Here is a 26,998-nt window from a genome sequence, read left to right as displayed (position 1 = left end):
GAGGTTTCAGTGAGCCGAGATCACGCCACTGCACTCTAGCCTGGGTGACAGAGCAAGACACCGTCTCAAAAAAAAAAAAGCCAGGCATGGTAGCTCATGCCTGTAATCCCAGCACTTTGGGAGGCTGAGGTGGGTGCATCATGAGGTCAGGAGATAGAGACCATCCTGGCTAACAAGGTGAAAACCCCATCTCTACTAAAAATACAAAAAATTAGCCAGGCATGGTGGCGGGCAACTGTAGTCCCAGCTACTCGGGAGGCTGAGGCAGGAGAATGGCGTGAACCCAGGAGGCAGAGCTTGCAGTGAGCTGAGACTGTGCCACTGCACTCCAGCCTGGGCGACAGAGCAAGACACCGTCTCAAAAAAAAAAAAAAAAAAGGTTAAGATAATAAATTTCATGTGATGTATACTTCACTGCAATTTTAATAATTAATAAAGACTATTACATAAAAAAATGGCCAGGCGCAGTGGCTGACCCCTGTAATCCCAGCACTTTGGGAGGCCGAGGCGGGTGGATCACCTGAGGTCAGGAGTTCAAGACCAGACTGGCCAACATGGCGAAACCCATCTCTACTAAAAATATAAAAAATTAGCGGGGCATGGTGGTGCGTGCCTGTAGTCCCAGCCACTTGGGAGACTAAGGCAGGAAAATCACTTGAACCTGGGAGGCGGAGGTTGCAGTGAGCCAAGATCACACCACTGCACTCCAGCCTGGGCAACAGAGCAAGACTCTGTCTCAAAAAGAAAAACAAATGAGGCCAGGTGCAGTGGCTCACACCTGTAATCCCAGCAATTTGGGAGGCCAAGGTGAGAGGATTGCTTGAGCCCATGAGATCGAGACCAGCCTGACCAACATAGCAACACCCCCTCCCTACAAAAAATAAAATATTAGCCGGGTGTGGTGGTGCTTGCTTTTAGTCCCAGCTACTTGGGAGGCTGATGTGGGAGGATTGTTTGACACCAGGAGGTGGAGGCTGCAGTGAGCTATGATTGTGCCACTGTGCCCCTGGCTGGGCAACAGAGTAAGACTCTGTCCCTGAAGAAAATAAAATAAAATAATTTAAAAAGAAAGAAAAACGAATGAGCGGTACATTTTTGTGATCTTGAATCTTTGAGTATAAAATTCTTTTCTGAGTATAAAAATCTTTGAGTACTAAAAAAAAAAAATTCTCGCTTTTATTTATTTACTTATTTATTTTTATTTATTTATTTTTTGAGACAGAGTCTTGCTCTGTCACCCAGGCTGGGGTGCAGTGTCATGACCTCGGCTCACAGTAACCTCCGCCTCCTGGGTTCAAGCGATTCTCCTGCCTCAGCCTCCCAAGTAGCTGGGATTACAGGCACCTGCCACCACGCCCGGCTAGTTTTTGTATTCTTAGTAGAGACGGGGTTTCACCATGTTGATCAGGCTGGTCTTGAACTCCTGACCTCAGGTGATCCACCCACTTCAATCTCCCAAAGTGTTGGGATTACAAGCATGAGCTACTGGGCCCAGCAAATTCCCGATTTATTTTATTTTTTTTATTTATTTATTTTTGAGACAGAGTCTCACTCTGTTGCCCAGGCTGGAGTACAGTGGTGCGATCTTGGCTCACTGCAACCTCCACCTCCCAGGTTCAAGCGATTCTTCTGCCTCAGCCTCCTGAGTAGTTGGGATTATAGGCACTGGCTAGTTTTTGTATGATTAGTAGAGACGGAGTTTTGCCTTGTTGGCCAGTCTGGTCTTGAACTCCTGACCTCAGGTGATTCGCCCACTTCGGCCTCCCAAAGTGCTGGGATTACAGGCATGAGCCGCCATGCCCAGCCCAAAAGAGGGAATTTCATATCCTGGATTCAAGTTGTATTGTATTAATAAATGACAGAGAACAGCAGTCAAGTTGGGAGACAGAAATTGGTGAGAGGGCTTTGTCTGTGGATTGGTGGGGGGCTTTGTCTGTGGATTGGTGAGGGGCTTTGTCTGTGATTGGTGAGGGGCTTTGTCTGTGGTTGGTGAGGGGGCTTTGTCTGTGGATTGGTGAGGGGCTTTGTCTGTGATTGGTAAGGGGCTTTGTCTGTGGATTGGTGAGGGGCTTTGTCTGTGATTGGTGAGGGGCTTTGTCTGTGGTTGGTGACGGGGCTTTGTCTGTGGTTGGTGAGGGGCTTTGTCTGTGGATTGGTGAGGGGCTTTGTCTGTGATTGGTGAGGGGGCTTTGTCTGTGGATTGGTGAGGGGCTTTGTCTGTGATTGGTGAGGGGGCTTTGTCTGTGGCTGGTGAGGGGGCTTTGTCTGTGGATTAGTGAGACGGCTTTGTGTGTCTGTGAATTGGTGAGGGGGTTTTGTCTGTGGATTGGTGAGGGGGCTTTGTATGTCTGTGGTTGGTGAGGGGGCTTTGTGGATTAGTGAGACGGCTTTGTGTGTCTGTGAATTGGTGAGGGGGTTTTGTCTGTGGATTGGTGAGACGGCTTTGTCAGTGTGGCACACTGTCTCCCCATCTCTCTCCTGGCAGGTCCTTCTGAATGACACCAGTCCTTCCATCCATCTTCATCCTTTTATTAAATGTAACCCCCTTAAACCCCAACTGCTTGAGGGGACCCAAGAGGAAATTGGGGTGTTATAAATTAACCATGGCAGGGCATATCCCGGGAGCACCGCCAGCTGGACGCTGGCCTCCTCCAGTCCATCCCAAAGTCTCCACCCGCCGGGAGCTGTCACAGCCCCTGGCCCTGCTGCCTGCCCACGCCGGGCTCAGAGCCTGGAGTTTCTCGTCTCTGCCAACGCACCAGGGCTCAGCAGTATTCAGAATAATCTTCCTCCACGTAGTTGGCAGGGAACCAGCCAACCTGGAAACAGATGAGGAGTTCATCAGAGCAGCTTCTGCACATCCTCCTACTGCCCTCCACATGCCAGGCAGGCTCCCTCCCACCTCAGGGCCTTTGCACCTGCTATTCCTTCTATCCCAGAAAACACATCACCCAACATACACAAGGCTGACCACACACACACACACACACACACACATTACCTCCTAAAAGTCCCTCCCTAAATGTCACTATCAGCAAGGCCTTCCTAGCCACACTATTCAAAATTGCAAGCTCCACCCACCCCAACATTGCTTAGCCCCTTTCCTTTTTCTTTTTCTTTTTTTTTGAGGCAGATTCTCACTCTGCCCCCCAGGCTGGAGTGCAATGGTGCAATCTCGGCTCATTGCAACCTCCACCTCCCGGGTTCAAGTGATTCTCCTGCCTCAGTCTCCTGAGTAGCTGGGATTACAGGCACCTGCCACCACACCCGGCTAATTGTTTTGTATTTTTAGTAGAGATGGGGTTTCACCACGTTGGCCAGGCTGGTTTCAAACTCCTGACCTCCGGTGATCTGCCCATCTCGGCCTCCCAAGGTGCTAGGATTACAGGCGTGAGCCACCGCGCCTGGACCCCTTTTCTTGCTTTATCTGTCTCTATAGCACGTATCACCGTCTGATTCATTATGTATCATTTGCTTATTTACAAGCTTTTGTCTGTTCCCCTCCCTGCAACCACAACGTGAGCTCCACAAGGCAGAATTTTTTTTTTTTTTAAGACAGAGTCTCACTCTGTTGCCCAGGCCGGAGTGCAGTGGTGCGATCTCAGCTCACCACAACCTCCGCCTCCTGAGTTCAAGCGATTCTCCTGCCTCAGCTTAACAAGTAGCTGGGATTACAGGCGCATGCCACAATGCCCAGCTAATTTTTTTGTATCTTTAGTTAAGACAGGGTTTCACCATGTTGGCCAGGAGGGTCTCAAACTCCTCTCCTCAAGTGATCCACCCACCTTGGCCTCCCAAAGTGCTGGGATTACAGGCATAAGCCACCACGCCTGGCCAGCAGGGATTTTTGTCTGTATTATTTGTCACTGAATCCCAAGAGCCTAGAACAGTTCCTGGCACACAGTAGATACTTAATGAATATTTGTTGGCTGGATGGATAGATGAATGGATGGATTATTGGATTGATGGGTAGGTGGATAGATAGATAGCTAGATAGAAAGATAGATAATGAATGGATGGATGGATAGATAGATAGGTGGATGGATACATGGGTTGATGAATGGTGATTGGATGCATGAGTGGATGGTGGTCGGATGGATGGATGAATTAATGGACTGGTGGGTAGGTGGATGGATGGATAAATATAGAGATAGATTAACGGATGGGTGCATGCATGGATAGATGGATGGATGCACAGATAGAAATGGATGAATAGATGTTGGCTGGATGGGTGGATTAATGGATAGATTAATGTTTTAATGGGTTGGTGGGTGGATAGATGGATAGATAGATAGATTCGTGAATGGAAGGGTGGGTGGATGAATGGATAGATGCATAGGTTGAGATGGATGGATGGATAGATGGATGGATGGATGGATAGATGGATGGATGGATGGATGGATGGATGGATACATGGATGGATGGATGGATGGATGGATGGATGGATGGATGGATGGATAGATGGATAGATGGATGGATGGATGGATAGATGGATGGATGGATGGATGGATGGATGGATGGATGGATAGATGGATGGATGGATGGATGGATGGATGAATCCTTTACATCCCAGTCCTTCCTCAATGCTCCAAAAGCCTCTCTCAAACTCTATTGTTCTCCACTGTTCATTAAACTGACCTTCCAATGTTGTAACAAAACTCCTCATCTATGCAATTATCCAGATCATTTTTTATGTATATTTTCCCCAGTAGAATGTAAACTCTAACCACTGTCCTTGTCTTCATTACACAAACATATTTCTGAGAAATCCATCATAAGGCAGAATTCTAGAGGCTGAGAAGTCATCAGTGGATGAAATAAAGAAGGTGCTCTGCCTTCATGGAACAAAAATGAGAACCTGGCAGAAACAAGTGGACTTGAAGAGGCTTGAGGTCTATTCCACTCCTTAGAGTCGGAATTCAAACCGGCAAAGGGAGCACAGTGGTTTAGTCCCAGCTCTACCTCTTTGTATATTCAGTACTGATTATGCACCTACTGTGTGCCAGGCACTGTCTCAAGCACTGGTGTGATGTTGCAATGAGCAAGACAGACACAAATACCTGCCTCCTGCCTCGACGTTTTCCAAACATGCCAATCACCCTCTCACCCCAGGGCCTTTGCACACACTGGTCCTTCTGTCTGGAACACTTTCCCCCAACACATCTACAACCTTTTCACTTGGATGACTTTATCCCTTATTAATCAGTTTGGCCTTTCAGAAGTCATCCTGATCCGCTCCTAGGGTGGGTCAGGGGCTCCCTCAGTGCTCCCACGCTGCCCTGTGATTCTCCACCACAATCTCTTTATTCTTTCTTCTTTTTTTTAAAGACAGGGTCTTGTTCTGTCACCCAGGCTGGAGCGCAGTGGCACAATCGTAGCTCACTGCAGCACCCAACTCCTGGACTCAAGCAGTCCTCCCACCTCAGCCTCCCGAGTACCTGGGACACACTACCACGCCCGACTCATGTTTTTGTTTTTATTTTTATTTATGTAGAGGTGGGATCTCACTATTTTAGCCAGGCTGGCTTTGAATTTGTGGCCTCAAGAGATCCTCCCACCTCAGCCTCCCAAAGCACTGGGATTACAGGCATGAGCCACCGTGACCAGCACCCTTGTTAGCCTTGACCACTCAGTGTCATGACTGCTTGGTTACAGGTCTGTCCTCCACATTCGATTATAAGTTTCATGAGGGCAATCCTTGTACCGTGCTTGTTTCTGTCTCCTTGGCACCCAGCACAATGTCTGCACACAGCAGGTGCTGAATACACGCAGGTAGGTTGCATAAATGCATAAATGACATCCCTGTGTCCCTTCCTTCCCTCCGACCAGGAGAGACCTCCATGGGAGCCGCACCTCACCTTCTCCAGTCCCCAATTCCAGTCTCTTCCACCACCAGCTCAACCCCCATGCCCTCCCCCTGTCACCCAGCCCTGCCTGCCTCACCCGGCCATAGATCTCCCCTCGCCACCAGCCTTGCTGTCCCTTCTTGTTAAGGATCTTGATGATGTCACCCTCCTTGAGCGACAGCTCTGATCGGTCCCGGGCGCAGAAGTCATAGCGGGCTTTGGCTGTGCCAAAATACTTTGTACTTCCCACTGTGGAGAGAGAACAGAAGTGAGAAAAGGGTCTGGGGCAGATACCCACTCACTGTTTGGGGGCACAAGCTCTCAGGACAGTAACTCCAGGATAAAGGGCTCCTCAGTGCTCTTTTCTGCAGAGTACTGGATGCCCTGTACTTTAAGGGGCACAAGTGTACTCCCAGCATCATCCTCCCATCCGAATTTAGAAAACAACACTTTTTTTTTTTTTTTTGAGATAGAGTCTCTCTCTGTCGCCCAGACTGGAGTGCAGTGGCACGATCTCAGCCCACTGCAATCCATGCCTCCTGGGTTCAAGTGATTCTCCTGCCTCAGCCTCCTGAATAGCAGGGATTACAGGCCTGTGCCACCATGTCCGGCTGATTTTTATGTTTTTATTTATGTATTTATTTATTTTTTTAGTAGAGATGGGGTTTCACCATGTTGGCCAGGCTGGTCTTGAACTCCTAACCTCAAGTGATCCACCCGCCTTGGCCTCCCGAAGTGCTGGAGTTACAGGCATGAGCCACTGCACCCAGCCAGAAAATAAGACTGCTTTTGAATGTTTATTTTTATTTTTTTATTTTGACGCTGAGGCATGAGAATCCCTTGAACCTGGGAGGTGGGAGGCAAAGGTTGCAGTGAGCTAAGATTGCACCACTGCACTCCAGCTAAGGCGACAGAGTGAGACTCTGTCTCAAAAAATAAATTAATTAATTAATTAAATAAAATAAAAAAATATATGAAAGGATACACAGGAGTGGAAAGCGGTTCCTGCTACTGCATAGATATGACCTCTGCAAGCCCATTGGAAGGGGTGTCAATGGCATCCCCAGACTTTCCCTCCACAATGGGAAGGGGCTGGGGCTGTAAGCCCCCGGTCTGAGACCTCCTACCTGCTGGCTTGCTGATGGTCCTCTTCTCAGGCTCCTTGAAGGGGAACTGCAAAGTGGTGTCCAGAGACTTGAAGCAATCCTTTAGGGAGTTCTGCTGGTAAAACTCCACCAGCTCCTAGAAGGCGGACAACATGGCAGATGCTAGCCCAGCGGCCCAGCCCGTAATGGGGCAGAGCTAGGAAGAGCCATATGCAACTCCTCACACGAAGCAGGCCCTGCTTCTGGCCTCCTTGGAAAGTGACCCCTTGAATACTCCCCATGATGGGGAGTTCATCGCCTCCCTGAGCAGCCAGGACTATTTATAGGGAAGGGACCACACTGCCTAAAACAAGTTCTTCCAATAGTGGACTCACTTACTTCGTGACAAATTTACCAGATAATTAGCTCACCAAATTCAAAACCTTCTATGGGGCCACATGCCTTAATTTACAATTAGCAATCATCATCGGGCCAGATGTAGTGGCTCATGCCTGTAATCTCAGCACCTTGGGAAGTCAAGGTGGGAGGATCACTTGAAGCCAAGAGTTCAAGACCAGCCTGGGCAACATAGCAAGATCCCATCTCTACAAAAGATTTAAAAAATTAGCCAGGCATGACAGTGCATGCCTGTAGTCCCAGCTATTCAGGAGGCTGAGGAGGGAGGATCGCCTGAGCCCAGGGGTTTGAAGCTACAGTGAGCTATGATCACAACACTGCACTCTAGCCTGGGCCACAGAGCAAGACCCTGTCTCTTGTATTTTTTTAAAGTAAACCTATATGAAAAGTTCATAGATACTCACTACCCTATTCCAACAGCTTGTCTGAAATTTTTCAGAAGTTAAAAATTGGGGGAATATGTTTTAGAATAAAAAGTATGGAGGAAAAAAAAAGATTTGTTGAACAAATTAACCTTTGGGGGAGTCAAGGATCCATCTGAGAATCGAGTGAAATCTAAGACAAAAAATACAGATGCATGCAAAATTCTGGATTTTCTTTCAGAAGACTCAGCTTCTCAAGGGCCCATAGACCATGGGTAAAAACCATAAGCCTTAGACCACTAGGCCTAAAATGTCTAAAATATGGTTGAAAATTACAAGGCACCAAACAGAAGCAAGAACACTCAAAAGGCATTTGAATTATTGCTGAAATGATTATGCAGCAGATTAGGCAAAGACAAGCTATGGGCTCTGCCATTCAGTGAAGCTAGATGAGGAGTAAACCTCAGTTTTACCCATCTGTGAAATGGGAACTCAGAAAGAAGTTTGAGGGGATTAATTAGGTTTCTATCCATAACATATTTGAGGGCTGAATGCAGTAGCTCACACCTGTAATCCCAACACCTTGGGAGGCCAAGACAGAAGGATTATTTGAGCCCAGGAGTTCAAGGCCAGGCTGAGCAACAAAGCAAGTCCCCATCTCTACAAAAAAAAACTTTTTTTTAAATTAGCCAGGCATGATGGTGCATGCCTATAGTCCCAGCTACTCAGGAGGCTGAGGCGAGAGGATTATTTAACCCAGGAATTTGAGGCTGCAGCATACTATGATTGCACCACTGCACTCCAGCCTGGGCAACAGAGCAAGACTCTCTCTCTCTATCTATCTATCTATCTATCTATCTATCTATCTATCTATATATATATATAAATAAACAGACACACATATATACATATATACTACATACATACGTATACATATGTATGTATATATACGTAAGTAAAATTTAAATACACATACATATGTATGTACATATACATATATACACACATACATGTATACGTAACATATGTATATATATATAAATAAAATTTAAAAATGAACATATCTTACACTTAAATGCTCTGTCAATACTCAACTGCTGTTATTCATTATTATCCCAATTGTACATCATTAAGAGCATAAGTTTAAGGTCACTTGCACTGTCATGCCACTGGAGGGGGGTCACCCTGAATGTGGGAAAAGGGGGTCCCAAGGCGGAGGTGCAGGGAGGGTCCTCCTAGGTTCTGGAAAGCAGGGATTGAGAGGATATTGGCCCTTACCGTAAGCCCCCGGAAAGCCTTTTTCTCTGTGATCCGGTACAGTCCTTCTGCTGTCATGATTTTAATGTGCTTGACCTCGACGTTATATCTGGAACCAGATAGTCACCAGGCCCTGAGTCTGGGGACCAGGCCCATTCCCCATCAAGCCCCAGTCATGGAGGAAGCAACCTTGACCCCTTCAGGGAGGAGTAACTACTGAAACCCAAAGACTGAAGCTGTCCCAACAGAACCCATTCCCTGGGGCCTTTGCTACTCTAAAGCCTTAATGCCTTCCTCTCGTAGAAGAGGAATCATCTTCCCTGACTCACAGGTTTGTTGAGAAGTCAGTAAGATCTTGTAAAGAAGGCAGTGTTCTAGAACAGATAGGAAGAGACCTCCCCTTCCACGAATATAGACGACCATAGGATATAAAGGAAGAGGGAGGAAAAACCCATTTCTGTCAACATGGTGGACATAGACTAAAAGGGGCCTTGGAGAAGACCTCCACTCCTGCTCACGTGGCAAACTAGATCACAAAAAAACAAAAAACAAAGCAAAACAAAAAAACTCTTCCTATTAAAAAAAACCCCCTAGAAATGCTGAGAAAAAAATTGCTGAGCTCTCAAAAAAAAAGGAAGGGAAATTCACAGGAGCCAAAAATAACGATGAAATTACAAACTCAGCGGCATGTGAGAGAAGGGAATTCCTCTAGACTGTGGGTTGGAATGTCACTTGGTTTAGCCACCGTGGAAAGCAGTTTGGAGGTTTCTCGAAGAACTAAAAATGGAACCACCATTTGATGCAGCTACCCTATGACTGGGTATATACCCAAAGGAAGAAGTAATTGTGCTACCAAAAAGACGCATGCCCTTGTATGTTCATCACAGCACCATCCACAATAGCAAAGACATGGATCAACCCAGGTGCCCATCAACAGTGCACTGGATAAGAAAATGTGGTACATATACACTATGGACTACTATATAGCCATAAAGAAGAATGAGATCATGTGCATTGCAGCAGCACGGATGCACTGGGTGTTATTATCCTAAACAAATTAACACAGAAACAGAAAACCAAATACCACGTGCTCTCACTTAAAAGCAGGGGTTAAACATTGGGTACACATGGACATAAAGATGGAAAAAATATTGGCCAGGCACGGTGGCTCACGCCTGTAATCCTAGCACTTTGGGAGGCCGAGACGGGTGGATCACCTGAGGTCAGGAGTTCAAGACCAGCCTGGCCAACATGGTGAAACTGCCCCCCCCCCACCCCACTGTCTCTACTAAAAATACAAAAAAATTAGCCAGGCATGGTGATGTGCACCTGTAATCCCAGCTACTCAAGAGGTGAAGGCAGAAGACTCGCTTGAACCTGGGAGGTGGAGGTTGCAGTGAGCTGAGATCGCGCCATTGCACTCCAGCCTGGGCGACAAAGTGAGACTCTATGTCAAAAAAAAAAAAAAAAAGCCTGGAAACAATAGACTTGGGGGAGCACTAGAGGGAGGAGGGTGAGATGAAAGAGCTGAGAAACTACCCATTGAGTATATGCTCACTCCCTGGGTGATGGGATCATTCACAGCCCCAACCCTCAGCATTGTGCAATATACCTTTGTAACAAACCTGCACATGTGCCCTCTGATTTTAAAATAAGTTGAAACAAATATATATAGGAGGGATGTAGCGGCTCACACCTGCACTTTGGGAGGCTGAGGTGGGAGGATGTCTTGAGGTCAGGAGTATGAGACCAGCCTGGGCAACATGGAGAGACCCTCGTCTCTACAAAAAATATAAACATTAGCTGGGTGTGGTGCTACACACCTATAGTCCCAGCTACTCAGGAGGCTGAGCTAGGAGGGTCCCCTGAACCTGGGAGGCAGAGGTTGCAGTGAGCTGAGATCTCACCACTGCACTCCAGCCTGGGCAACAGAGAGAGACTCTGTCACCAAAAATAATAATAATAATAATAATAATAATAAAATTAAAAAAATTAGAAATTCCTGGAAGTTAAAAAAAAGAAAAAATATGAAAATTGGTTAAAAATAAAAGCCTTCAGGCCAGGCATGATGGCTCACGCCTGTCATCCCAACACTTTGGGAGGCCAAGGCAGGAGGATCACTTGAGGTCAGGAGTTCGAGACCAGGCTGGCCAACATGGAGAAACCCCAAATCTACTAAAAATACAAAAATTAGCTGGGCGTGGTGACGGGCACCTGTAATCCCAGCTACTCGGGAGGCTGAGGCAGGAGAATCTCTTGAACCTGGGAGGCGGAGGTTGCCGTGAGCTGAGATCTCACCACTGCACTCCAGCCTGGGCGACAGAGGGACTCTGTCTCAAAAAAAAAAAAAAAAGAAAAAGAAAAAGAAAAGAAAAGAAAAAAAGCGGGAAAAAGAAAGGTCAGGGCGACAGAGGGAGACTCTGACTCAAATTAATTAATTAATTTTTAAAAGCCTTTTTGAGCCTCTGTAGGAATCATATCTCTTTCTTGTGGTTGTCAATTAAAAGAAATAAGGAAGGTGAAAGGCACTTGGGACCCAGCAGGGCCTCAGTAAAAGGTGGATGTTATTACTGTACACTTCTACCTGGATACCCTTTTTCCCAGGCCCATAGGGCCCAGGCCCCAAAAGGTTATGAGTCAGGGAGAGAGGAGTTACTTAATGCTGATGGCAAATTCTGCTGCATCCTTCACCCTCTGCCGCACCAAGAAAGTCCCGTCTGAGCGGTTGGCCAGGATGCTCTCTGCCCCTGCCCGCTCCATGGGGCCTGCGTACCTGCAAAGAGACACCAAGGACAGAGGTGGCACGGCCCCCATGCCTGGGTCCCCATATTGCCATATGGAGGCTGCCTTTCCCCCTGAACCCCTTTGATTTTTTAAGTCGGTGACAGCCTGGATCTAACAGCCCTTCAGCATCAAGGTAGGGCCCTTGGAGACAGGGGCCAGAGCCCAGACATGGGGAGCGGGCTTCCACTTCTACAGGTCACCACCAAGTTTTGACACACGGATTCGGGGGGATGGCTCAGCACTTTGGGTCTGGCTGGGTGTCTGGAATTTGGCGATGGCTTCGCCGGGCATTTCCTGAAGGCTCACTGTGTGCCCATCTCCATGGTCACTCGGACAGAAGTAGGGGAAGGAGAATGAGTCACAAGCCTCAGGTACAAAACGTGAGAGGCAAAAAACCCAGTCATCAAGGTAAATGACAATAAGTAAAACAAGCAGTATTCTAATACAGTATTCTTAGAAATCAAAATGAATAAAGTCAGCCATCAAAAGGGAAGCAGCACTGACACGGGCTACAATGGAGATGAGCCTTCAAAACATCACACTCAGTGAGAGAAGCCAGGCACAAACGGCCACACACTGTGTGATTCCATTCATAGGAAATGCCCAGAACACGCCAATCCACAGCGACAGGAGGGAGACTCTTGGTTCCCTGGGGCCTGCGGGAGGCAGGAGCAACTGCCCTGGATGGGGTTTCTCTTGGGGATGATGAGACTGTTTTGGAGCTAAACGGCAGTGATGGCGGCGCAGTATTGTAAATATACTAAATGCCACTGGCCGGGCGCTGTGGCTCACGCCTGTAATCCCAGCACTTTGGGAGGCCGAGGTGGGCGAATCACAAGGTCCGGAGTTCGAGACCAGCCTGGGCAACATGGTGAAACCCCATCTCTACTAACAATACACAAATTAGCTGGGCTTGATGGCGGGTGCCTGTAATCCCAGCTATTCAGGAGGCTGAGGCAGGAGAATCGCTTGAACTCGGTAGGCGGAGGTTGCAGTGAGCTGAGATCACACCACTGCACTCCAGCCCAGGCAACAGTGTGAAACTCTGTCTCCAAAAAAAAAAAAAAAAGCCACTGAATATAAATGTAACATGAATATATTTATAATGTGAGTGTAAATATTCAATATAAATAATAGTTATATATAATTATATAATATATATCATTATATAATAATATATAACTATATTGTAGATAGCTATATATAATATAGTTATATATAATTCTATATATATAATTCTCTATATAACTCTACAATATATAAAATGAATATGATATAAATATACATGTAATATTTATATTACATAGAATACACCATATATAGTCTTTGTAAATGTAAAATATGTGGTATAACATATAATATACTATAAATGTAAATGGGCAACATAAATAATACATACTAATTACATGTAATACATACTTATACATAATATATAATTTTTTTTTTGAGACAGAGCCTCGCTCTGTCGCCCAGGCTGGAGTGCAATGGCACGGTTTTGGCTCACTGCAACCTCTGCCTCTTGGGTTCAAGCAATTCTCCTGCCTCAGCTTCTCAAGTAGCTGGGATTACAGGTGCACACCACCACGCCCAGCTAATTTTTTGTAGTTTTAGTAGAGGCGGGGTTTCACCACGTAGGCCAAGCTGGTCTCGAACTCCTGACCTCAAGTGATCCACCTGCCTCAGCTTCCCAAAGTGCTGGGATTACAGGCATGAGCCACCGTGCCCAGCCCATAATACACAATTTTATATAAGTATACATACCTCACGTTAATGTAATGTATATTATAGTATATAATGTAAAACATGATATAAATGTAACATACAATAAAGAATATTAATTATGTGTAATACATAATTATACATAATATATAATTTTGTATAAGTGTAAACGTGTCATGTTAATGTAAATGTATATTAAAATACATAATGTACAATACGACATAAATGTAACATATAAATAATAAATATTAATTATACATAATATATAATTTTATGTCACCTAACATAATGTAAATGTAAATATGTAATATATAAAGCTACAGTATAGTGTATTATATGATGCATAATATGGTATATAAACATAAATGTGCAATATAAATAATAAATGTTAATTCTCTAGAATTTGTAGCATAATATAAATGTAAATCTGTAATATAAATATATTATGATATATGGTATAATATGTGATAAGATGATATAAATATAAATATACAATATAAAGAATCAATATTAGTTATATATTATATGTAATTGCATATAAATATAATATAATGTAAATGTAAATAGGCAATCTATAAATCTTATTATAATATATTGTATACTGTATAATATAAACATAAATGTGAAATATAAAAACATTAATTTGTGAAAATACGTAGCATAATATAAATATATTTTATGACATGTGGTATAATATATAATAGGTTGTAAACATAAATACACAATATAAAGAATAAGTATTAATTACAAATCATATGTAATTGCATATAATATCTAACATCATGTAAATGCTAATATGTAATATAAATGTAAATATGAAGAGAAATAGAAATGCCAGTAACCATTACAAGGTTAATTTTATGTTGTATGAATTTCACCTCATTTATTTATTAATTTTTTTTATTTTTTGAGACAGAGTCTGGCTCTGTCGCCCAGGCTGGAGTGCAATGGTGCAATCTCGGCTCACTGCAACCTCCGCCTCTCGGGTTCAAGCGATTCCCCTGCCTCAGCCTCCTGAGTAGCTGGGACTACAGGCGTGTGCCACCATGCCCAGCTAATTTTTTTGTATTTTTAGTACAGACAGGGTTTCACCACGTTGCCCAGGCTGGTCTTGAACTCCTGACCTCAAGTGATTGACCCGCCTCGGCCTCCCAAAGTGCTGAGATTACAGGCGTGAGCCACTGCGCCCAGCCGAATTTTACCTCAATTTTAAAAAACGAATGCAAATCTGGTTCAAGTTGGTGTTTAACATTTTTTTTTTTTTAATGAATGCAAAGAAACCATGATGAACAAACATCAAAATTTTGAAAAAAGACACAATCTGACTGCCCGACTCACCTCATCCACCTCCTCTTAGTCCCGGCTCTATTGGATCCTGTCTTTAGTTATAATTTTGATATTTGTTCATCTCGAAATTTTTTTGCCTTGTTTTTGATTGTTTTTAATGTTGCATTAAAATATGATGGACCTTAATGACTGAGATTTTCAGCGTCCCCTTAAATCTTGCACCCACGAGAGAGCCACCCTGGTCTCACCCTGGTCCCCACCCCATTGGCCACATCTTGGCGTGGAAGGGCGGAAGGAGCGCTAACGCAGGAGAACACGATTCAAATCCTGACCCTGCCACTTGCGTGTTCTAAGACCTCGGCAACTGGTTTTGCCTCTCTGGGCCTCAAGTTCCTCTTCTGAAAAGAGGGAGATGCCACAGCTGCACATTTTTTATAAATGGCAATAGTGCACCTGCTATTATGTGGTATGCACTTAGAAGATGGGAGCGTCGGCTGGGCGCGGTGGCTCACACCTGTAACCCCAGCACTTTGGGAGACTGAGGCGAGTGGATCACCTGAGGTCAGGAGTTCGAGACCAGCCTGGCCAACATGGTGAAACTCTGTCTTTACTAAAAATATAAAAAATTAGCCAGGTGTGGTGGCGGGTGCCTGTAATCCCAGCTTGGGAGGCTGAGGAAGGAGAATCGCTTGAACCTGGGAGGCAGAGGTTGCAGTGAGCTGAGATCATGCCATTGCACTCCAGCCTGGGCAACAAGAAGATGGGAGCATCATCATGCTGTGTTTTATTACTAGCAAGAGATGGTAAACTGAGGCACTGAGGCTTTGGGTTCAAATCCCATCTCCATCACTTCCTCACTATGTGACATTAAGTAATTCACTTACCCTCTCTCAGCCTCCTTTGCAAAAAAAGAAGAAGAAGAAGAAGAAGAAGAAGAAGAAGAAGAAGAAGAAGAAGAAGAAGAAGAAGAAGAAGAAGAAGAAGAAGAGAAGAAAGTAGAGGGGCAGAGAGTAAGAATCAAATCTATTTTCCAAAGGGCTTTTGTGAAGATTAAAGGAGCTCATTAAAGAGCTGAGGCACCAGCAATTGTTCAATGCACCATTCTTTTATATGCCATTATGAAAGAACATTTCCTGCCTATAAAATTCAGCAGAAGATGGACACTGTGGATCTCAAGAGCCGTTTCAATGTCAGAGATGTTCAAATGTGAAGAAAAATAAAAAACAACCATGCATCTTAGAACAGATTAAATGTAGTAATAACAACAGCTAATGCTGTATAAAGTCCTCATTATGTGTCAGGACCAGGACTAAGCACTTGACAGACTCATTTACACCTCCTAAAAGCACTATGAAGTAGATACTGTCATTAAGCTATTTTCCAGAGAGGAATGCTGAAACAGAGAGAGGTTAAGTTACCGGCCCAAGGTCACGCAGCCAGGTAAGGTGAGGGTCAGAATTTGAATCCAGGTCAGCAGGTTCCAAAAGCCACACTGTAAACCTCCACCCCTATATGCCTGACATGCTATAGGTGCAAAAGAAACAAACAAACAAAACAAAAAATCCTACAAAAACAACTGGAACTGTCATTGCCATCACCACCATCATCACCACCATCACCACCATCATCATCATCATCATCATCATCATCATCATCATCATCATCATCGTAACCGTTTTCCTTCCAACGAGACCATCATCTCCCAAGGTCAGGGACCCTCCTTTGTCTGTCCCATCCCCAGCAGACCCCAGCCCAGAGCTAGATTCAGAAGTCGGTGCTCAGGGATCTCAGAATGGCATAACTAATTGGCTCGGAGGTTCCTCCCATACCCAGCCTGGAACCCCAACCCAGAAACCTCTTATTGAAACAAAAATAAATGTTTCTACTCACCAGAGATGAACAGACAAGTCCTGAGGAGGGCCCTAAGAATACAGAGAGACACCCCGACTTAATGTAAAGACCCCAGCGTGACAGCAGAGGGCAGGGCACTTCATTCATTCATTCATTCATTCACTCATTCCACTTGCGTTTAGTGAGTGCCTATTATGTGCCAGGCACTGTGGTACTCATTGGGGATAAAGTCCCAGAATCTCGGGGTAGAGACTGTCCCAGTATCATATAAAGCAGGGGTTGTCTTCCCAGCAGTTTATCATAAACCTCAAGTCAAGAATGGTTTTTACATTTTTAGATGGTTGGCAAAAATCAAAAGAATTTTTTTTTTTAGGGACAGAGTCTCACTATGTTGCCCAGGCTGAAGTGCAGCAGTATGATCACAGCTCACTGCAGCCTCCATCTCCCAGGTTCAAGCGATCCTCTCACCTCAGCCTCCCAAGTAGCTGGGACTACAGGCACGCACCACCACACCCGCTAATTTTTAATTTTTTTAAAAATTTTGTGGAGATGAGGGGGAGGGTCTCCCTTTGTTTCCCAGGCCGGTCTCAAACTCCTGGCCTCAAGTAATCCTCCTGTCCTGGCCTCCCAAAGGGCTGGGATTACAAGCATGAGCCACCATGCCTAGCCAAAAGAATATTTTTGGGATTGTGAAGATTATATGAAACTCACCTGTCAGTGCCCATGAATTATGCTTTATAGGAACATAGCCACATCTATACATCATTTACAGATTATCTACAGCTACTTTTGCACTACAAGGGCAGAACTGAAGAGTTGCAAAACAATATAGGACCCTGGAGGGTGAGCATATTTACACTATTCTTTGGCTCTTTACAGAAAAAGTTTACCAACCCTCATCTAAATATGGGTGAAAGTGCTCACTTTCTTTTTTATTTTATGTATTTATTATTTTTTTTTTGAGACAGAGTTTTGCTCTTATTGCCCAGGCTGGAGTGCAGTGGCGTGATCTTGGCTCACAGCAACCTCCGCCTCCCAGGTTCAAGCGATTCTCCTGCCTCAGCCTCCTGAGTAGCTGGGATTACAGGTGTGTGTCACCACGCCCGGCTGATTTTGTATTTTTAGTAGGGATGGGGTTTCTTCCATGTTGGTCAGGCTGGTCTGGAACTCCCGACCTCAAGTGATCCGCCCGCCTCGGCCTTCCAAAGTGTTGGGATAACAGGCGTGAGCCACCGCGCCCCGCCTAAAGTGCTCACTTTCACTACCTTAAAACAATTAGGACAGCTACTATAAGGCAAAAACAAATCAACAAACAAAACACAAAGTAGCAAATGTTGGCAAGGATGTGGAAAAATCGGAACCCTTGTGCACTGTTGGTGGGAATGGAAAATGGTGCACTATGAAAAACAGTATGTGGAGGCCGGGCGCGGTGGCTCAAGCCTGTAATCCCAGCACTTTGAGAGGCCGAGGCGGGTGGATCACAAGGTCAGGAGATCGAGACCATCCTGGCTAACACGGTGAAACCCCGTCTCTACTAAAAATACAAAAAATTAGCCGGGCGTGGTGGCGGGCGCCTGTAGTCCCAGCTACTTGGGAGGCTGAGGCAGGAGAATGGCGTGAACCCCAGGGGGCGGAGCCGCAGTGAGCCAAGATCGCGCCACTGAATTCCGGCCTGGGCGACAGAGCGAGACTCCATCTCAAAAAAAAAAAAAAAAGAAAAAAAAAAAGAAAAGAAAAACAGTATGTGCCGGACACGGTGGCTCACGCCTGTAGTCCCAGCACTTTGTGAGGCCGAAGCAGTCAGATCACGAGGTCAGGAGTTCAAGACCAGCCTGACCAACATGGCAAAACCCCATCTCTACTAAAAATACAAAAAATTAGCCAGGCGTGGTGACGCATGCCTGTAATCCTAGCTACTTGGAAGGCTGAGGCAGGAGAATCGCTTGAACCTGGGAGGTGGAGGTTGCAGTGAGCCGAGATCGTTCCATTGCACTCCAGCCTGGGGACAGAGCAAAACTGCCTATCAAAAAAAAAAAGAAAAAAAAAAGGAAAAGAAAAATAGTATGGTGGTTCCTCAAAACATTAAAAACTAGAACTACCATATGACTCAGCCGTCCCATTTCTGAGTGTATACCGAAAGGAACTGAAAAGCATGGATTTGAAACGATATTTGCACACCCATGTTCGTAGCAGCTTTATTCACAACACGCAAAAGTTGAAGCAACCGGCCGGGTGCGGTGGCTCACGCTTGTAATCCCAGCACTTTGGGAGGCCGAGGCGGGCAGATCACGAGGTCAGGAGATCAAGACCACGGTGAAACCCCATCTCTACTAAAAAAATACAAAAAAAAAAAAAAAAATTAGCCAGGCGTGGTGGCGGGTGCCTGTAGTCCCAGCTACTCGGGAGGTTGAGACAGGAGAATGGCGTGAACCTGGGAGGCGGAGCTTGCAGTGAGCCGAGATTGTGCCACTGCACTCCAGCTTGGGTGACAGAGTTAGACTCCATCTCAAAAAAAAAAAAAAAGAAAAAGAAAATTCTGACACAATCCACAACATGGGTGAGCCTTGAATACATTATGCCAAGTGAAACAGGCTAGACACAAAGGACAAATACTGTGTGATTTCACTTAGATGAGGTACTTAGGATAGGAAAATCCATAGAGCTGGAGAGTAGAATGTGAATGTCAGGGGCTGGGAGAGGGGAATAGGTGGTTGCTGTTTAACAGGTACAGAGTGCTGCAAGATGAAAAGTGTCCTGGAGATGATGGTGGTGATGATGGTGGCAAAACACCGTGAATGTACTTAATGCCACTCAACTGTACCTTAGAAAATGGTTATGTTGGCCAGGCGTGGCGGCTCACGCCTGTAATCCCAGCGCTTTGGGAGGCTGAAGCAGGGGGATCACTTGCACCTAGAAGTTCGAAACCAGCCTGGGCAACATGGCAAAACCCCATCTCTACGAAAAATACAAAAAATTAGCCAGGCATGGTGGTATGCACCTGTAGTCCCAGCTACTTGGGAGGCTGAAGTGTGAGGACCACCTGAGCCTGGGAGGCGAGGCTGCAGTGGGCCAAGATTGCACCATTGCACTCCAGCCTGAGCAACAGAGTGAGATCCTGTCTCCAAAAAAAAGGTTACATTGTTAACTTTTATGTTCTATATATTTTGCCATAATCAAAAATAATAATAATAAAATGAATGAGGAATCACCACCTCTATCTAGTTCTAAAACATTTTTATCACTCCAAAAGAAAATACCATACCCAGCCAGGCATGGTGGCTCATGCCTGTAATCCCAGCACTTTGGGAGGCTGAGGCAGGCAGATCATTTGAGGTCAGGAGTTTGAGGTCAGGAGTTCGAGGTCAGCCTGACCAACATGGTAAAATCCCATCTCTACTAAAAATACAAAAAATTAGCCAGGCGTGGTGGTGCACACCTGTAATCTCAGCTACTCAGTATTCCCAATTTTTCATTGTAATGGTCAGTTTTATGTTGTGCAAATTTTACCTCAATTTTTTAAAAGAAAAAAGAGAAGGATGTTCTATGAGAGGATTGCATGAGCCCAGGAGTTCAAGACCAGCCTGGGCAACATAGTGAGACCCCATCTCTAAAAAAAAAAATCACACACAAAAAAATGGCTGTGTTATCGCTTCTCGGCCTTTTGGCTAAGATCAAGTGTAAAAAAATGGCTGTGGCCGGGCGCAGTGGCTCACACCTGCAATCCCAACACTTTGGGAGGCCGAGGCTGGCGGATCACAAGGTCAGGAGTTTGAGACCAGCCTGGCCAACATGGTGAAACTCCATCCCTACTAAAAATACAAAAATTAGCCAGGCGTGGTGGTGGGCGCCTGTAATCCTAGCTAGTCAGGAGGCTGAGGCAGGAAAATCACTTGAAACCGGAAGGCAGAGTTTGCAACGAGCCGAGATCACCCCACTGCACTCCAGCCTGGGAAACGAGTGAAACTCCATCTTAAATAAATAAATAAATAAAGCTGAGCATAATGGCTGGCATCTGTGGTCCTAGCTACTCAGGAGGGTGAGGTGGGAGGATTGCTTGAGCCCAGGAGGTCAAGGCTGCAGTGAGTTAAAATCACACCATTGCACTCCAGCCTGGGTGACAGAATGAGACCCTCTCTCCAAAACAAAAAATTAAGAGATCGATAGAATAGATGGATAGATAGGTAATAGGTAGATGGATAGATGACAGATGATAAACAGACAGGTGATAAATAAATGATAAATGAATAGATGAGAGAGAAATTATAATAAATAGGTAAGAGACAGATAATAGATGGTTAGATAGGTAGGTGAAAAATAGAGAGGTGATCGGTGAATAGATAGATGATAGATAATACACAGACAGATGATACATAGATAAATGGTAGGTGGATGAATAGATCATGAATGTATTGATAAGTAGATAGACAGATGATAGATGATGGATGGATGGATGGATGGATGGATAGAAGAATTGATTGATGAATGGATGGATTGATGGGTAGGTACATGGATAGATAGACATATAGATAGATAGATAGATAGATAGATAGATAGATAGATAGATAGATAGATAATAAATGGGTAGATAGGTGATAGGCAAATAGATGATAGGTAAATAGATAGATAGATGATATACAGATAAATGATGGATGCATGGATATATAGACAGATAGCTAGCTAGATAGATAGACGGATAGCTAGCTAGCTAGCTAGCTAGATAGCCAGACAGACAGATGAGGGCAGAAGGAACAACTCTTCCTTGCAGCAGAACACCAGCTAATAAATTTGGAAAGAATGATGGAGTTGGAAACTCCTGTTGTAACTTGACAATGGAGAAACCATAGGAACAAAAAAATTTTTGATAAAATTTTTGGGGAAATTGGCAACATTTAAACACAGGCTATGAATTAAATAATAATGTAATGTCAATGTTGAATTTTGTGTCTTTTAAAATCTTGCTCTGGTTATGTACAAGAAGGCTCTTGCTCTTAAGAAGCATTTAGGGGTAAAGGGGAACGTCGTCTGCAAACTCACTTTTAATTCTTCCAGGAAAAATAAATACTATGTGTGGGTAGAGAGAGGAAATGACAGAGCAAATGGAACAAAACAGTAACAGGACTGATGAAACTGGGTAAAGGCTACACGGGAGGTCTTTGCATTATTCTCATAACTTTGCTAGAAGTCTGAAATAATATAAAGTTAAAACCAATACTGGAGAGAATTTCCCTCTGCAGCCTGTGAAGTGGACAGTGGGGTCATTTGCTGTGAATGAGGTAGGGGGCGTCTGAGGTTGGGGAGAGAGGAAGAGATGTGAAGTCATCATGAAGAGTGAGGTGTCCACCGAGCAGAGAACACTGGAAGAACAGCAGAGGCTGGGGCGGACAGGTGTGTCCACCAGGAGCAGGGCAAGGACACAGGCAATGGAGGCCACAGTGCTCTCACAGAACTCAATTCAGTGTCTCAGAAGGAAGCAAGGGGCAGGCCCACCTTCTAGGTCCCTGCTTCTTCCTCCCTACCATACTCATGTAGGAAGGAAAGGACCTTTACACGAAAATGATCAAAGAGAAAAAGATCAATCATTGTTTCCAGGGTGGCCCCTCTCTGGGCTCAGTTGGTGGGGTGGGCAAAGCCTTGAGTTGGAGAAAGACCTGCCATGATGGGCAGCCCCCTCCCCAACTCCACGGGTGTCTTTCCAAGTCTGCCCATCCTCACAGGACCCGCCCTGGACCCCTTGCCCTTGTTCCATTCAGACTTGAGGCACTCACATGGACGTAGGGCTTCACCCTGTTACAAGGAAACCAGCCAATTTCATTAGTAGATGTATTCCTGCCCTAAACACCCAGGAGACAAAAACAGGAACAGAGAGGTTATAGGATCCATAACCCCACCTGCCATCTAAACCCATAACCCTACACATGGATCCTGCCCCATCACTCGTGTGCGTGTGTGTGTGTGTGTGTGTGGGTGTGTCCATCTCTCTGCTCAATGGTCACTCTGCTTGTCCATGTATCTCAGGATAGCCTGGAGAGCCCAGAGAGGTGATAATGAGTATTAACTTCCTGGGAAGATGGCCCACTCAGAAAAGCCATGCCCAGAAATCTCAGTCTACCTACCCCACTCCCCAGGCATCACCTCCAGAGCACGGTGGAACTATGACCCAACTCCCTGAGACCACATGAATCCATAACCCTACACTTGGGTCCCACCCCATCACTCCTGTGGCCCCAGCCTGTACCTCCCACCAGTTCTGTTCAGCCTCAGCCTTCGTGAGCTCCACAATGTCTCCAGGGTTGAGCCGTAGGAAGGGTCCAATGGCTCCAGGGGGTGGAGGAAGCCCGTAGTATTCCTGAAACACCTCCATCTTGGGCAGACCTGGAAGACAGGGTACAGGAGTACAGGGTGGTTGGCAGTCAACTTTCAACCCTGAATCTTGCCACCCTCCAGAATGGCTAAAATTTTTCTTTTTAGACTGGCAATACTAAGTGTTGACAAAGAGGTGGAGCAACTGGAATTCTCACTCATTGCTGGTGGGGATACTCTTTGGAAAACTATTTGGCAATATCTACTGAAGCTAAACATCGTACCTACTCTGTAACCCAGCAACCCAAGAGAAATGAAAACATGTGTCCTGGCTGGGCACGGTGGCTCATACCTGTAATCCCAGCACTTTGGGAGGCTGAGGCAGGAAGATCACCTGAGGTCAGGAGCTCGAGACCAGACTGGCCAACGTGGTGAAACCCCATCTCTACTAAAACTACAGAAATTAGCCGGGTGTGGTGGTGGGTGCCTGTAATCCCAGCTACTTGGGAGGGGTTGAGGCAGGAGAATCACTTGAACTCCCAGGAGGCAGAGGTTTCAGTGAGCTGAGATCATGCCACTGCACTCCAGCCTGGGCGATGGAGTGAGACTCTGTCTCAAAACAAAACAAAACAAAAAAACAAACAAACAAACAAAAATGTCCTTCAAAAGTTGCAGCTTTATTCACAATATCCCAAAACTGGCAACCAACCAAATGTCCTCAATAGGTTGATCAATCAATAAACAAATTGTGATATCATCACATAATGGAATACCATACAGCAATGAAAAGGAACAAGCTATTGCTACAGGCAATCACATCAATGCATCTCACCGTCATTATGTCAGATAAAAGAAACCAGATGAAATAAGCATGTGCTATATAATTTTATTTATAGAAAACTTAAGAGCAGACAAAATTAATCTATGCTGATAGAGGTCAGGTGATAGAGGTTCCCTATGGGAGATAGGTGAGTAGCAGTGCTTTCTGATAAAACTTTCTGTGGTGATGGATATGTCCAATATGGTAGCGACTAGCCACAGGCAGTTATTGAGAACTTCAAGGCTAATGCAAGTAAAAAAATTTTTAAGGTGATTTCATTTTAATTAATTTATATTGGACAGTGCAGTTCTGGAGGGATGGAAATGCTCTATATTTTTATTTGATTGTTGGTTGTATGGATAAAATTTATTAAGTCATATACTTAAGATTTATTGATTTTTACGTATCTTAAAGTATGTATTTCCTCTCTCAATAAAATACATGTATGTGTGTGTGTATATATATATATGTATATATATATTCTATTGTACAAAGGACATTTGGGTTGTTTCTAATTTTGACTGTTGCTAAGAAAGCTGACTGACTATTGCTAATTACATAATAAGTAATAGTAAGAAGAAAACATACCCATTCATAGATTTCATATATTTATTTTTTTATTTTCTTGAAACAGGATCTTGCTCTGTTGCCCAGGTTGGAGTGCAGTGGCGTGATCACGGCTCACTGAAACCTTGAAATCCTGGGCTGAAGCAGGAACCCCGCTAATTTTTAAAAAATTTTTTGTAGACACAGGGTCTCGTTATGTTGCCCAGGCTGGTCTCAAACTCCTGGCCTTGGCCTCTCAAAGTGCTGGGATCACAGACATGAACCACCACACCTGACTTATGTTATATATTTATACGTCATATAAATGGCATATAAGTGGAACACTCCTGCCTCTGCACTCTAGCCTGGGATACAGAGCAAGACCCTGCCTCTAAAAATAAAAAAAGATATATTATATATATAAAATATATTTTAATAACTATATATTATTTAATATATATTTTATATATTATTTAATATGTATATTATATATTATTATAATATATTATTAATTATTTCATTATTATGCATCAATTAAATATTAATATATTATTAAATAATATAATGTATTGTTATTTTTATATATTTAATAAAAATACATATATTTTTAAATTTTTTTAAATTAAGGCTGGGCACGGTGGCTCATGCCTGTAATCCCAGCACTTTGGGAGGCCGAGCAGGCAGATCACCTGAGGTCAAGAGTTTGAGACCAGCCTTCCCAACATGGTGAAACCCCGTCTCTACTAAAAATACAAAAATTAGCCAAGTGTGGTGACATGTGCCTGTAGTCCCAGCTACTTGGGAGGCTGAGGCAGGAGAATAACTTGAACTTGTGAGGGGAGGTTGTAGTGAGCCAAGATCGTACCACTGCACTCCAGCCTGGGTGACACAGCAAGACTCCGTCTCCAAAAATAAATAAATAAATTAATTAAAATAAGCACATACTGTATGATTTAATTTATACAGTATGGCTGGGCAATGTCGCAAGACCCCATCTCTATTAAAAAAAATTAAAAATTAGTCAGGTGTGGTGGTGTGCACCTGACTTCAAGCCATCCTCCGGCCTTGGCCTCCCAAATTGTTGAGATTACAGGTATGAGCCAGTTGCACTCAGCCCAGTGTGGCTGTTAATATGATCATGGAGATCTGTCCCCGGGTCAACATCAATAGAGATGAATTTTCCTCCTGCCCCCACACAGCACCCCCTGCCAACTCACCCAGCTCATTCCTCTTTTTGTCCTGAGCCCTGCGATGTAGTTTGTCCTGGAAGGAGAAGCAAAGAAAGCCTGTCTACCTATGCCCAGCCTGGGGGCTTGTAGGCCCCCTCATTGTCCTCACCCCACAAAGGATCATGCCCAGTTCCAGGATGTCCTGGGTCCTCCCCGCACTGTCACCCATTATTTGCGGTGCACAGGAAGGACCATGGGAAAGTCTTACCTTCTTCATAGTTCCTGGGAAATCTACGGAAGGGTAAAGGAAATGGTGAGAATGGGAGATCCTCCACAGAGAACCAAGCTCACCTCCCAGCCTCCCTCCTACTCATACCTTGACCATGTCGGCCACATGGAGGGACCCTCCCCAGACACTCCTTGTGTGCAGGTGCCCGGCACCGATGGCAGCGGTAGCCCTGATAGAAGGTACCTCTGAGATGCAGGGGACACGTAAAGAAGAGTGAGTGACCTTACAGACAGGGCCAAATATTCTGCTAAAAACATAAAGGGACCCCTTGGGTTCTCTTTAGATCAGGAGAGTGACGGAGAAGCAGAAGATCAAAGTAGGGACCCCCCATCTCCCAATTTAGGGGACCAACTACTGGAGGACCCCAGCATGCAGGACCCTCCTCCCAGATTCTCACCTAAGCAGCATCTGACAGGCCCTGCAGGACGTGGTCTCCTCAAAGGAGAACATCTGGAAGTCATGCCCGTTGGCAGCGGCATTCTCCGGGTAGATGTTGGAGCTGACAGGGGAAAATTAAAAAAAAAAAAAAAAAAAAAAAAAGCCAGTATTTTATTCCTTTTTATGGCCGAATACTATTCCATGGTATGAACAGACCACATTTTGCATGTCCACTCATTCATCGATTGATGTTTGGGTCGTTTCCACACTTTGGCCACACTGAATCGTGCTGCCATGCACATTGGGAGAAAGAGAAAGCAGGTTAGGAGTTTCCAGGGGCTTGGAGAGCGGGGAATTGGGAGTGAATGCTTAATGAGTATGAGGTCTCCTTTGGGCTGATGAAAAGGTTTTGAAACTGGATAGAGGTGATGGTTGCACAACACTGTTAGTGTACAAAATGCCATACGATCGTACACTTTGAAATTGTCAGATTTTTGTTGTGGAAATTTTGCCTCAAATAAAAAGGAGAAGGAGAAGACAAAAGTGGAAGAGGAGGAAGAGGGGGAAAAGAAGGAGGAGGAGGAAGAGGAAGAAGAGGAAGAGGAGGAAAGGGAGGAGGAGGAAGAAGAGCAGGAAGAGGAGGAAGAGGAAGAAGGGGAGGAAAGGGAGGAGGAGGAAGAAGAGGCGGAGGAGGAATAGGAGGAAGAGGAAGAGGAGGAAGGAGAGGAGGAGGAACGGGAGGAAGGAGAGGAGAAGGAAGAAGAAGAGGAAGGGGAGGAGGAGGAAAGAAGAGGAGGAAAGGAGAAGGAGAAAGAGGAGGAGGAGGGGCAGGAAGCAAACCAGGAGGATGAGAGGAAGAGGAGAGGAGAACAAGAAAGAGGAGGAGGA

General features: G+C 44.9%; 1 protein-coding gene across 3 annotated transcripts in view; it reads right to left on the bottom strand.

Annotated features, from left to right (window-relative positions):
* Positions 1-2,513: 2,513 nt before the first annotated feature.
* The window catches only part of VAV1 (vav guanine nucleotide exchange factor 1), an 84,716-nt gene continuing 60,231 nt past the window's right edge, over positions 2,514-26,998 (bottom strand). For 2 of the 3 annotated variants that reach the window (XM_055240210.2, XM_055240212.1), the window contains 12 exons: positions 26,130-26,231; positions 25,820-25,917; positions 25,712-25,734; positions 25,492-25,537; positions 22,844-22,980; positions 22,374-22,439; positions 16,648-16,679; positions 11,624-11,740; positions 8,989-9,076; positions 6,974-7,088; positions 5,944-6,095; positions 2,514-2,819 (listed from right to left, as the gene is read on the bottom strand). In XM_055240210.2, the coding sequence (XP_055096185.2) occupies positions 2,766-2,819; positions 5,944-6,095; positions 6,974-7,088; positions 8,989-9,076; positions 11,624-11,740; positions 16,648-16,679; positions 22,374-22,439; positions 22,844-22,980; positions 25,492-25,537; positions 25,712-25,734; positions 25,820-25,917; positions 26,130-26,231 (1,030 nt within the window). In that variant the 3' untranslated portion in view covers positions 2,514-2,765. The remainder of the gene's footprint in view (positions 2,820-5,943; positions 6,096-6,973; positions 7,089-8,988; positions 9,077-11,623; positions 11,741-16,647; positions 16,680-22,373; positions 22,440-22,843; positions 22,981-25,491; positions 25,538-25,711; positions 25,735-25,819; positions 25,918-26,129; positions 26,232-26,998) is intronic. The other variant, XM_055240211.1, reaches the window with a different exon arrangement.

This window comes from Symphalangus syndactylus, chromosome 13 (assembly GCF_028878055.3).
Source record: "Symphalangus syndactylus isolate Jambi chromosome 13, NHGRI_mSymSyn1-v2.1_pri, whole genome shotgun sequence".
NCBI lineage: Eukaryota > Metazoa > Chordata > Mammalia > Primates > Hylobatidae > Symphalangus > Symphalangus syndactylus.
The sequence above is the reverse complement of the archived record's forward strand: the minus strand, read 5'-3'. Positions and strand labels throughout refer to the sequence as shown.